At 35.6% G+C, this 13,665-nt stretch overlaps 1 protein-coding gene across 1 annotated transcript in view; it reads left to right on the top strand.

Moving 5' to 3' along the window:
- The first annotated feature begins 6,253 nt into the window (after positions 1-6,253).
- MTX2 (metaxin 2) overlaps positions 6,254-13,665 on the top strand; it is a 53,552-nt gene continuing 46,140 nt past the window's right edge. Inside the window, exon 1 of the mRNA XM_012753411.2 lies at positions 6,254-6,503. Coding sequence (XP_012608865.1) covers positions 6,464-6,503 — 40 coding nt within the window. The 5' untranslated portion in view covers positions 6,254-6,463. The remainder of the gene's footprint in view (positions 6,504-13,665) is intronic.

Below are 13,665 nucleotides of genomic sequence, written 5' to 3' on the forward strand. Positions count from 1 at the left end.
TGGTCTTGAACTCCTGGCCTCAAGAAATCCTCCTTCCTTGGCTACCCAAAGTATTAGACAAGATCGGGCGCATTCAGTGTAGTATGGCCGCAGACTACCCAAAGTATTAGGATTACAGATGTGAGCCACCATGCACAGCCAGAAAGCTTTTCTTTTGATTTATATCAAAATACTTGGACCAGCTCATTTACCTTGGTCAATATCACCTATGGGATGAGGAGGAAATAGGGCATGGAGTACTCTTTACTATTAGTGTTACCTCCCTCTACACAAATAAGAAAAACCTATTCTTTTCCTTGCATTTCTACCATCCGCAGCTCCTTGTCAACTCTGAATTTAGCCAAAGAGAAGACACTACTTCCTAAGACACTGCTGTGTTTATGTCCATGTAAGATATTGGGTAAATTTAAATTTTGTTTAACAAGCTTCCTAGTTGCTGAGAGGGATACAAATATTGGTAAGACTTATCCTTAAAAACTTACTATCTAGTGTAGTGGGTAGAATTGTGTCTCTCCAAAAGATATGTTCACATCCTAACCTAGGGGTGGAGAACCTGTGGCCTTAAGGCCTCATGTGGCCTTCTAAGTCCTTCAGTGCAGCTTTTTGACTGAAACCAAATTTTACAGAACAGATCCTTTTATTTTTATTAACACATTTTTGTTCATCTTTTATGTTTTTACTTTATTTTTAAAATAAAATATTTAAAATACCGAAGAATAAAATAAGTTTCAATGAAATAATCCTCCTAGATTGACCAGCACAATTAGAATGTTTATAAGCCTTAACGACTAAGCTGACAGCTGCTACATTCATGATTTACTTCTAACTTCCCCTGCCTGACTGGTGCCACTATTGCATAAGGCTGGTTGGAGAAAGTTTATGGGGGTTGAATACACCAGTCTGTTAACGGCTTTTGACAGTGGTGCACTGTGTTTCTGTTTGAAGTGGAATTTGTGAATAGTTGCATAGCTCAACAGTATTTTTAAAATTCCGTCTGCTTAATAGCCCATGATGTCAAAAAAGACCAGGAGAATGTTGAAGGAAGACAATGGATATTTTAGTGAGGATTAGGAATTGCAATATTATCTTGTGTCTGCTAAAGATAAGATGATTTGCTTGTTTTGTGATACTGCAGTACCAACATTGAAGAAATTCAATGCTCATCAGCATTATAACACTTATAAGGACCACAAATATTTTAAGTTACAGGGAGAGGAGCAAAAGGTTTTATTACAGAAATTAAAAGATGAAAAGCAAAAGCAAAGACAATTCTTTCAAGTGCAATAAGACCTGAAAATAATGCCACTAAAGCAACTTAAAAGTAGCTTATATACCCAGAAAGAAGGGAAGCGATTCTGTGATGTAGAAATTGTGAAAGAATACATTGTCGAAGTTGTAGGAAGCTTAGAACCCTGATAACATTTCAAAGTACTAACAACTGACTCTTTCAAAGAGAACTGTAACTGCTTAGCAGCATTAATTAGCCTTCAACTTAACAGAACAACTTCATACAATACTTCAAAAGGAAAATATATATTATTCAATCACTTTGGATGAATCAACTGATATTACTGACTCTGTACAGATTTTATACTTCATTTGGGTCATAACAGAAAATTTTCTTTGCTAGGAAGAGTTACTCGCTTTGGGCAATCTTTGAACAGAACATGGGGAATAGATATCTTCAACAACTTTCAAGATAAATGTTGTGAAGTTGGACTGAATTTGGTAAATTGAGTGAGTGTGTGCACAGACAGTGCACCTTCCATGACAGGAAAACATGCAGGGTTTATTGCACAGATTAAAAAAATGTATTAACACATACAGATGCTCTCATTTCTTTTCATTGTATCTTGCATCAGCAAAATCTCTGTTCTAAAGCTACTATTTTAAGTGACAGTTTGCAACAAGTTATAAGTATCGTTAACTGTATTAGTGCAAATGCAATACATCATCATCAGTTTTGTAACATGCTAAAGTTGAAGGATGAGGTATTCATTGTGGATTTGCTATATCATTCTAAAGTGCATTGGCTATCACAGGAACAGGGGTTAGCCAAAATTTTATCTCTGTGAGAACAGATAGTTAAATTTTTATGAAAAACAGAATCAGCAATGTGAATTATTGAAAGAAGATTTGTACAGGAATGTAGCATTTCCATGTGATATGTCAAATCAAAACAATTTGAATACTTCTTTGCAAGGTAAAACTAAGTTTATATAAGATATGTGGCAAAAAAATCGAAGCATTTTGAAAAAAGCTATTTTTTTCAAAACACTTCTTCAAAAGGAAATTTCAGATGAACAATTTTCTACAGTTAGCAAAGGTCACTAATGAGCAGGATGATATATGCAAATCACTTGAAGAATACACAGCTGTCATAGACCGATTAATAATTGGAGAATATAACAAAAGGTTCACTGATTGAAAATCATGACATCACACTCAAATTAGCATTTCAGCCTGATCTATTTGATATCACCAAGGTACATAAAGAACTACAGATGGAATTGTTTGAGCTCTCAGAAGATGATATTTTAAAGTTATTGTTTGATGCTAAGAAAGATCCAGTTGAAATATGGAAAAATGCAGTGGAATACCCATGTCTTTGGCAACACTCCCAAAAAATGTTTTCTTGGTTTTCAATCACTTATTGCTGAGAATCTCCATTCTCTTACCTAATCCAAATCAAGACACCTTTAGGGTCACAAATGACTGACACCTATCTAGAGGATAAACCAAAACTGCAAACCTTCATGCTGCAACCAAATATTTAAATGATTTCCAACAAAAAGCAGACACAACAAAGTCATTAAAAGGTTAGTTAACTTTAAACTTAACAAATAGTTTTCATTTTTTGAAATTATTAAGTATACAGTAGTTAGATTTTTACAAAATAATGTTCATTTTTAAGTATATCTAATTAAAGTTTTTTAAATGCGGCCTTATTTGATTACAGCCAAATTAATGTGGCCTTGCAACATGAAAAGGTTCCTCACACCTGTCCTAACCCTTGGTGTCTGTGATTTATTTGGAAATAGGATCTTTGCAAATGAAATCAAGTTAACATGAGGTCATGGTGGATTAAGGTGGGCCTTAATTCAATGGCTGGTTCCCTTTAGGAAGAGGGAAATTTGGACACATAGACACGCAGGGAGAATGTCATGTAATGATGGAGGTAGAAATTGGATGGATGTATTCTAAAAGCCAAGGTATGCCACGGATTGCTGGCAACCCACAGAAGCTATGAAGAAGTTGCGAAGGATTCTTCTCTAGAGCCTTAAGAGAAAGTCTGGCCTGGCTGATACCGTGATTTCTGACTTCTAGTCTCCAGAATTGTGAGAATACATTTCTGTAGAGCAGCCCTGGTAAACTACAGATTACCCAATAATCTGTTGAGCAGCCCTAGTAAACTGACTAGTTAAGGAGGCAGAAATATGAACAACAAACCGTAACAGAGATTCAGAGATCTATGGATATAAAGAGCGTGGAACAGCTTTCTAAATGTCATGGACAGCAATTCTTAAAATATAAGGTTTCTTTTGCAAAAACTTCGTAAGCTATCTGACTTTTTGATTTACTATGTGATTTAAAATGAGTCAACTCACCTCTTTGAACCTGCTTCTCATCAGTGAAAAGGGTCTTTAGCTTACCAGATGATCTCTGAAATCTGTTCCACTTGTAATATTTTACTAAATCTGTAATGTATATGATTTTTCAATTGTATAACTTAAGAATTGATTAGGTTAAGGGGAAAAAGTCACTTATGGGATTTAGTGTCCTCTCCTCACCCTCCAAAGCTGAGAAGTGTGTGAAACATATAAGACAATTTGGTACCTTATTCTCCAAGCTGAGCTTCTTTTCAGGTGTATGGAGTTTAAGGAAAAACTATCTTTCAGCTTAGGTGCTGCTCAAGCCTCTTTCTTTCTGAAGAAAGAAATGAAATTCAAGCATGTTTGAATAAAGCAAGAAATTCAAGCATGTTTGAATAAAGAAATAGTTAAACATTAATGTCTGTCTCTGGACTAATCAACCCGGCAGTATAGTAGAATAGAGGGAATTCATGTGGCTTTCAATCTAGGCCCCAGTGGAGTCCCTGGGAAGGCAGTTTAAACTCTCTAAGCCTGTTTTCTTAAAATGGCTATAACAATATCATCTTAATGGGTCGTTAGAGGATGAAATAAAACAGAATTCCATACATATATATTTTTTCTTTTACTCAGCAGACATATATAAGTTGTATCCATTTATTTCTTTTTGTTAAAGAGGTAGGAGGACAATGGAAATAAGAAAATAACATCAAACAGCTTGCCACTTTATGTGAAAACAACTTATTTCCCTTGTAGTTAGGTTCTTTGCATTTTCTTGAGAGTGTTCTTATTCATTTGTCTTTATAATGTTTTCCTGTATCTTTCTTTTCAGCTTGTCAGCATCTCATTACATTATTTAGTTTTATATTAGATTTATAATATAATAAATTAATCCTTAATGTTTAATCACCAAAATTTAGGAACAAAGATAAAACTGAAAGTAACAAAATTGTGATTGGAAGGAAAGCATCTATAATAAGGAAAATAGCATACTGAATTGTTTTCAGCTTATTTAAAAATATATACTCATTTCAGAAATTCTTTAACTTTTAAAGAAACAGTTTTAGGTTTGTCAGTGTCTATGACATGGATTTTTACTGTTTTTCTTTTTAATTATTATGGGTACATAATAGAAGTATATGTTTACAGGATACAGGTAATGTTTTGATACAGGTATACAATGTGAATTAATCAAATCAGGGTAATATGGGTAGCCATCATCTCAGGCATTTATCATTACTTTGTCTGAGGAACATTCCAATTCCTCTCTTTTAGTCATTTTAAAGTATACCCTAACTTATTGTTGGTTTTAATCACTTTGTTGTGCTATCAAATATTTTCATTCTATCTAACTATATTTTTGCACTCATTACTCATTCCCACTTTACCCACTGCTCACTGCTACCCTTCCCAGCCTCTGGTAAGCATCATTTTATTCTCTATCTCCATAAGATCATTTTTAATATTTAGCTTCCACATATGAGTGAGAATATGCAAGATTTGTCTTTCTGTGCTTGGCTTATCTCACTTAACATAAGTTTTCTAATTCTATCCATGTTGTTGTAAATGGCGGGATTCCACTATTTTTTGTGGCTATAAAACATTCCATTATGTATGTGTACCACAATTTCTTTATCCATTCACTTATTGAGGGACTCAGTTTGATTCTAAATGGCTATTGTGAATAGTGCTGCAATAAACATGGGAGTGCAGATTATCTTTTCAATATACTGATTTCCTCTCCTTTGGATATATACCCAGCAGTGGACTTACTGGGTCATATGGTTCTATTCTTAGTTTTTGAGGAACCTCCATACTGTTCTCCATAGTGGTTACACTAATTTACATTTCCACCAAGAGAGAACAAGGGTTTCCCCTTCTCCACCTCCTTGCCAGCATTGTTATTGCCTATCTTCTTGATGAAAGCCATTTTAACTGGGGTGAGATGGTATTTCTTTGTAGTTTTCATTTGCATTTCTTTGAAGATTAATTATGTTGGGCATTTTTTTCATATACCTGTTGGCCATGTGTATGTCTTCTTTTGAGAGGTGTCTATTCAGATCCTGTCGCTGTTTTTTAATGACATTGCTTGATTTTTTTCCTATTGAGTTGTTAGAGATCCTTATGTTATTAATCCCTTATCAGATAGGTAGTTTGCAAATATTTTCTCCCATTCTGTGGGTTGTCTCTTCGCTTTGTTGAATGTTTCCTTTGCTATGCAGAAGCTGCTTTTTTGCTTGAAGTGATCCCATTTGTCCAGTTTTGCTTTGGTTGCCTGTGCTTTGGGGGTATTACTCAAGAAGTCCTTGCCCAGACCATTGTCCTGGAGCGTTTCTCCATTGTTTTCTTTTAGTAGTTTCAGATCTTAGATTTAAGTCTTTAATCTATTTTGATTTGATTTTTCTATAGGAGAGAGATAAGGGTCTAGTTCCATTCTTCTGCATATGGATATATATTTTTAAAGTGCGTAGTAGCTAATGGATGCTTAAAACTGCTACTTGCTTACAAAATTCTGGCTGACAGAACGGATACTAAAATCTCCGGGTCCCCCCGCCCGTCCCCTAAATCGGAGACAGTCCCGCCCCTTCACCCGCCAGACCTTGTGGAGCCTCCGACTGGTGGGGCCCAGCGCGCCAATAGGGCGCGGGGGCGGGGCCAGCGGAAGCGCTCTCGCGCCGCTGTCAGCTGCGCCGGAAGTTCCTGGCCGGGCCTCGCGGTAACCTTGGGGGCCTCGCTGCTGCCGGGGGTGGGCTTTGCCAGTACAAGCCTCAGGCAAGGTAGGCTCGTTAGCTGTTGGGAGCCGCCCGGCTTGCGGAGAAGGACGCTGAGGGCTGCGTGGGGCAGGCACCCGGGCGCGGGGCCGCCCAGCCGACATGTCTCTAGTGGCGGAAGCTTTCGTCTCCCAGATCGCAGGTAGCGCGCGTGGCCACGGGCTGCGGACGGAGGCGGGGGCGGCGTGGGGCAGTAGTGGGGAGCAGCGTGGGGGATAGAGCTTTCCGTCAGCCTTGCGTCATTAGATTCTGAACCCAGCTGGAGGGTGGAGGCGGGCACAGAATACCATCCTTGTCTCACAGGTGGGAAAACTGAGGAGACACTTGGCCAAGGTCATCCCGCTGGAGCAGGAGCCCGGTTTGCTCCCCCTGGGCGGTGCTTGCTCCAGCTCCCAGTTGAAAATGGTTTGGGAGTGCGTGAGAGGCCGTGGGTTGGGATTGAGGTGGGGGGCGTGGCCACAGGGACCAGGCATTTTAGGGCTTCAGTCTAAGAGTGGGAGCAGTCTCTTGGTCGTAGTCCCTCAAGTTTAAGGTGACTGTCACTAATAAGTTGTAACCTGTTGTTGTTGAAGGGCCACCAAAGTTCTTATTTCCTTTCCAGGTAACACAATACTGCCATTTGCAAACTCTCTAGGATTCACTGAAATATTTTAAAACTACATGTGCTTTAAAGAAATACCTTTTATTTTATGGACTGAATATGGCTATGTAAATGGATTTATAATTTCACTTATTAAGGTTCTTATTTACTATAATGAAAGAAATTAAATATTGTTGCAAAAGTGAGGAGACTAAGCATAGATATTTCTAGGTGTGGATTGATGGAGTTAATCATAACTCCCTAGCAGTGTTTTAAACATGAGTACAGAAATGAGACAGTCACCAGGATAAATAGGTGCATTTGAAATAAGAAGGTAATATTTTTGAAATGAGAAGTATAGAATGTGTCATAAAATTTGCCAGAATGTTTTTCACTGCATTATATTTGTGTGAGCATACATTTCTTTTTTCCTTTTCCACTTATATACATTGCTTCCTAGGAGAGAAGCTCCCACAAGATTGCAAGCTTTGTGAAAGCAGGATCATATTTGTTTTATTTCCCATTGTATCTTGAGCACCTGTCAGTTGGTGCTTAATGAATAATTGTGACCTGAATCAATGAATAATCTTGAGATTTCAAGCATTGAATATTTCTATTTTTACCATTTATGTTGAAAACAAAATCAGGATTGTATAGTTAAATTAGAGGTTTAACTTAGATTACTCTGTTAAAAAATAATTTCAGTGAATGCTGATATTGCTATACCGTATGCTTGTGTCCTAATGTGTGATTTCTTCTAAAGAGAAAATGTTGCCTTTTAATTGACTTTTGATAAATTTGGAATATTGTCTCAATTAGTGAAGTTTAAGAATTTCTAGGCATTTTGTCTCCTTGGTCTTAACTATTTGTAGTGATCTGTTATTTTAGGAGGAAACATTTAAAGGTGGATAGTTCAATAAATGGTGTTAGAGCAACTCCTAAGTCACAACACCACATGAATGTTATAAATTCAATATGGATTAAAGATCTAAATGTAAAATAACGACAGCCAAATTGAATGAAGTAATTAGAAAACATAGGAGATTATTTTAATAGTAATCTTGGATAGCAAAAGAGGCCTAAGCAAAACACAGAATTCATAATCCATAAGAGAAAAAATTGGCAGATTTGATTGTAGAAAAAATTTAAAAGCTTTGTATGATAAAAAGCACCATAAGTAAGTTTCTACAAATTAATAAGGAAAAGACAACCCAAGAGAATCAAGGGCAAAGGATTGAATAGTCAATTCACAAAAGAGTAAATGCGAATGGCAATGAACAGGTGAAAAGGTGCTCTCTATCACTACCAATGTGATGATGAATGTGAAAAATGAATATGATAATTTCTAGTACTAACAAGGACATGGAGAAAACAGTTTTCCTCAAACTACTGGTGGGTCTATAAGTTATGTTACTTTTTAGGAACTTAATATAACAATATTGATTAAAATGCCATCCTTTGACCCAGAAATTCTGTGGAGATTTATCTGATAGATATATAAGGACCAGTACTTTAAAGAAATATACAGTGCTATTAATTACAACATTATTTGTAGTAGCAAAAACTAGAAATATCCTAAATGTATATTAAATTATGGTATAGCAATCTAGAAATCCCACTTTTGGGTATATACAAAGGAATTGAAGTCAGTATGTTGAAGAGGTATCTGCATTCCCATGTTAATCATAGCACTATTTACAGTAGCCAAGATATGGAAGCAACTTAAGTGTCCAATGACAGAGGAATAGATAGGGAAAACGTGGTATATGTGCACAGTAGAATATTATACAGTCTTAAAAGGAGGAAATTTTGTTTTTCATGACAATGTTGATGGACCTGGGCAATATTATGCAAAGTGAAATAAACAAGGCACAGAAAGACAAATACTGTGTGATTTCACTTACATTTGGAATCTAAGAAAGTTCATCTCATAGAAACAGTAGAAAGGTGGTAACGAGAGGCTGATGGGGGTGTGTGTGGAGTGTGCAGGGAGGAGGAGAGGGAGGGTGAAAGGGGAGATATTGATCAAAGGGAACAAAATTTCAGTTAGACTGGAGGAATAAGTTTTAGTGATCTCTTGCACTGCGTGGTGACCACAGTTAATAATAATGTATTATATATTTCAAAATTGCTAAAGGAATAGATTTTTAACATTCTCACCACAAAAAAATGATGTTAGTGAGGTGATGAATATGTTAGTTAGCTAGATTTAATCTTTCTACAATGTATACATCGATCAAAACATAACATTGTTCCTCATAAATATACACAATTATTTGTCAAAGAAAAAATTTGTAAAAAGATGGTGTGCTCACATTTTTACAGATATTAAAAATGAAGAGGTACACATGTTAAATATATTGACTTGCAAGCTGTGATTATGTTAAGTAAAAAGAAGTTATAGAATAATGCATATCTTATGTGAACTCATAAAATTAATCCTATATAAGCATTTATATGTTTTTATATGCAAAGAAAAACGTTTAGAAGAATATTCACCTAATTTTAACTAGTAATTTCAGGATAATAAAGATAGGGTGTTGGTGGAGGGAAGAGGAATTATGTATCTGAATTGTTTGAATTATTATAGCGAGCATATTTTACTTTTATAATTTAAACAGTTGTAATTTAAAAAATTTAAAAGATTATATTTTGTCCAGAAGCAAAAAAAAGCAAACCATCATAATCTGTTTTGTGTTACTGTAGCAGAATACCACAGACTGGGTAATTTGTTAAGAAAATTAATTTATTTCTCACAGTGCTGGAGGCTGGAAAGTCCAATTTTAAGGTGCTGGCATCTGGGAGGGCCTTTGTACTGCATTATCCCATGGCAGAATGCTGCAGAGCAAGCAAGGGTGAGAGCCAGCGACAGAGAGGGCCAAACTTGCTTTTTACCAACTTACTCTAGAGATAACAGTAATGCATTCATGAAGGTAGAGCCCTCTTAGCCACATAACAGTCCCACTTCATGATACTGGCACCATGACAATGAAATTTCAGCATGAGTTTTATAGGGGACATTCAAACTATAGCAGGGGCTAAAATAATAATTTATCTGAAACCCTGTGTTTGACTTGTATGTGACGTATAAGTGGGACTCAAATCCAATAACTGTTCACAATATTCTGTTTCTGATAGTAATATGGTTTTCTTGGAAGTGGTCAACCTCAAGAGGTTAGATATATATATATCTACATAGGATAGATAAGTAATTATGAGTGTGTTTTTGTAATTGACAACTCTGATTTTTAATGTATTTAACATTTTGCTTTTATCCTTCCTTCCTGTGGACATTTTGGAAACGTTTAAAGAAAGATATCTGGTATCTGGCATCTGTCTGTGGTATTCTCAAAGTGGCTTCTTTGAGACCATTATTCATAAGAACATCTTTCTGAAAGCCTGCTTTGAATTCCTCAGTTTAAGTGAACCACTTCTATCTTTTTACTACCAGTATCCTCCACCAAGTTTTCTCAGTTTTCTCTCCTTAATATGACTAATTTTGTCCATCTCTACTGCTGTTACTTTAATTCAAGGCTTTGTCATTTCTTACTTGGATTACTGTAGTAGTTTCTGAATTGGTTTCTCTGCTTCCAGTCTGACATACCTTCCAATAGTCTCTACACTGCAAGCCTCAGTGGTTTTGTTTTGTTTTTATTTTCTTAAAATGTTGATGTGACTACTCTTGTTTTAAAACCTTCATCTGTTTCCCATTGTCAGTATGGTGTAGTGAGGCATAGAAGACCCTCCTTAACTTAGTCCAGTTCTCTTTCTCTAACCTCATCTCTTGTCAATTCTTTACTTGAGCAGTAGCCTTCCTAAAGTATTTGTAGTGTCTATTCTTGGCACATATTGCCCTCTGCCTGAAATTTCTACTCTGCTTGGATAACTCCTATTCATCCTTTAACACTCTGGGCACCATTTTAACCATTTAAAGTAAATCTACCTGAAATTTCTTCTCCTGTCAAATGAGAAAGGTTTATTGTGGTTTTTCCTGATAATAATGATAATGATATATGGCCATTATGGGAAATGAAAACAATCTGGAGAAGTGTAAAGTATAGATCACCTGAAATCACACCACCCAGATTAAGACTTTTAAATCCCATCCTCATCATTAAAACTTGGTGAACAAAGCTATCTCATTCTCTTTCTCTGAATTAAAAAAATTAACAGAATATATAATATGCATACATTCTTTGTAACTTGTTGTCATATAACCTATTGGGTTTTTTTTTCATGTCTGAGAATGGAATTATACATCATCATTTTTAAGTGGTTATATAGTATTTCATAGTAATGAAGAAACCATAATTTACTTATGTAGTCTTACTCTGATGGGTATGTAGGAAGTTGTATTGGTCAATTCAGCTACAGAAGAACAAGCAACAGGATCTTCTCTGTTTACACACACACACACACACACACACAAATACACACGCGTGCGCTTAAGGAATTGGTTTATGCTGTTACTGTGGGGGCTGGCTAAGTAAGTGCAAAGTGCATAAGGCAGGGAGGAGGGTAAGATGCAGGAGAAAGAACAACTGCAGGACCAGGCAGTGCTTGGTGTGTCTGATCTCAGGGAGGACTTACACCTTCTTTTAAAGGACTTTCACTTGAGGAAATCAGGTCACTCAGGATAATCTGCCTTTTGATTAACATAAAGTTAACTAAATAGGGATTTTAGTTATATCAGCAAAGTCCCTTCACAGCAGCACCTAGATTAGTTTTAGGATACCTGGGAGAAGGTGTTTGTATGCTACAAAATGCATGTTGCCTCTCTTTTGTCTTCCCACCACCTGCCAGGGAGTTTACCTTGTAGCCCACTTTAACTAGAGACCTAGTAGAAATGGAATTTTGGCAAGTATAGTTCAGTCTAGCTAAGTCAATGTGTCCCAAAGTCATCACAGGTATATATGATTTTTGTCTTTTGTAAACAGTATATACATATTTGTGTATCCAGTAATTTCTTAAGATAAATTTTTTAAAGTGGAAGAGGATTTTGAATTATTCTTTTAACTCAATAATATGGAAAGGAATGGCAAATTATGTTTTTGAAAAAATAGCTTGGATAGATGATGATATGCTGGATTTAGAATTTTAAAAGGAGGATAAAAATAGTCCTGGATATTGAATTGTTTTCAGAATCTTTTATAACAACCTGTGTATTTAAATTTTACCTTTTTCTAATGGCAAAAGTTTTCAATACATTACTTGAGTTTCTGTTTTTTCAATTTTTAATCAATTTATTGGGCATAAATATATTGTAGGGGACAATTGAGTAACCCTATTTAGGTTATGTGACCACATTTGGAGCAGTTGCTGTAGCCAAAAGGGTAGAATACTATAGTGGATAGGCCTGACTAATGCCCTGTGCTGGAAGTGGCTTCAGGCTTAAGGACTGCACAGAACCACCAGATACACAAAGAAGGGAGAGAGGTGCAAAACTCTGCTACAGTGTTGATTGCTTCCTTCACTTTCATTTTATACTTTCTGCGGATTTTGGAGTGAGAGTCTGACTTGGGTTCTTATTCAGGTACCTGCTAGCTGTGTGAACCTGTGCAGATTACCTGCCTTTTTTAAGCATCAGGTTTCTCATTTGTAAAATAGGGAAGATAATTATATATGTTAAAGATAGGATAAGGAAGTATATAAAATGCTTGGCATTGTAATGTCTGGCATGTAGTAAGCACTCAATAAATGTTCATGAATATTATTTTTAGCTGTTTACCTATTAGTTTTTCTCTTCTAGGTTTTGCCTCCTACTTCCTGTGTGCAGATGCAATTTTGGTAAAGCTTCTAAAAGTAATTTATAGGTAGAATACATAATTTAATTCAATAATACAAAATATAAAGTTATTATAATTATTAAAATTACTCTTAGTAATTTTTCCTAGAATAACAAATTATTCTAGGAAATGTATTTCAAGATTATACATTTGATATGTTCAGCCATGTTTATCTTCATTATAAAACCGAATCTTGGTATAGGTCATAGTTGAGACCTATATTAATTAGACATTGCCATAGGTGGTTACTGATCATAAGAGTAAGCTTCCATTTTTGAGCTACTGTGCAAAAATGATTTATATACATAATTGCTAATATTAACAATTTGGTCTTATTATGTGTTATTCTTGTTTTGTAGATAAGGAAATTGAAACTCAGGTAACAGAGTATAAAAGTTAGGAACAAAGTCATTGAAGCAAGACAGAACTGAGTTCTAAGCTCAACTCTGCTTCTTGTTCTATGATCTTGCTGGGGCCTTTCTGGTTCTCAGTTTCCTCATTTGTAAAAGGTAGGTAATGTATTTTATAATGTATATTAAGCATCTAGTATAGGGTAGTACACAATAAATGCTCAATACATGCTTCTTTCTGTTATTACTTTTATTGCCCAAGAGCCTTTCACCTTATAGTAAGGGGTCCTTTGAGAATGTTAGCTTTCAACATCTGGTAACCTATTACCATGTTGGACAGCAGAAAAGGTCCAAAGTGTTCTTATGTTTATTTACCCTTATACCATCTTTTCTGAATTATTACTTCATCAATGCCTTGCTATTTTTAAGCACATTGGTTAATTTTATCATACTGTAATTTATTAATCTTTTGAAATGAGGACAATATCTGTTCTGTTCTTTATTTAGAAGCTCAGTAAACTATATATAAAGGAAAAAAAAGAATACTTGGAATATTCCATTATCTCATTGTGGGCATTTGGGTGCTTA

Source organism: Microcebus murinus, chromosome 8, assembly GCF_040939455.1.
Source record: "Microcebus murinus isolate Inina chromosome 8, M.murinus_Inina_mat1.0, whole genome shotgun sequence".
In the NCBI taxonomy this organism is placed as follows: Eukaryota; Metazoa; Chordata; class Mammalia; order Primates; family Cheirogaleidae; genus Microcebus; species Microcebus murinus.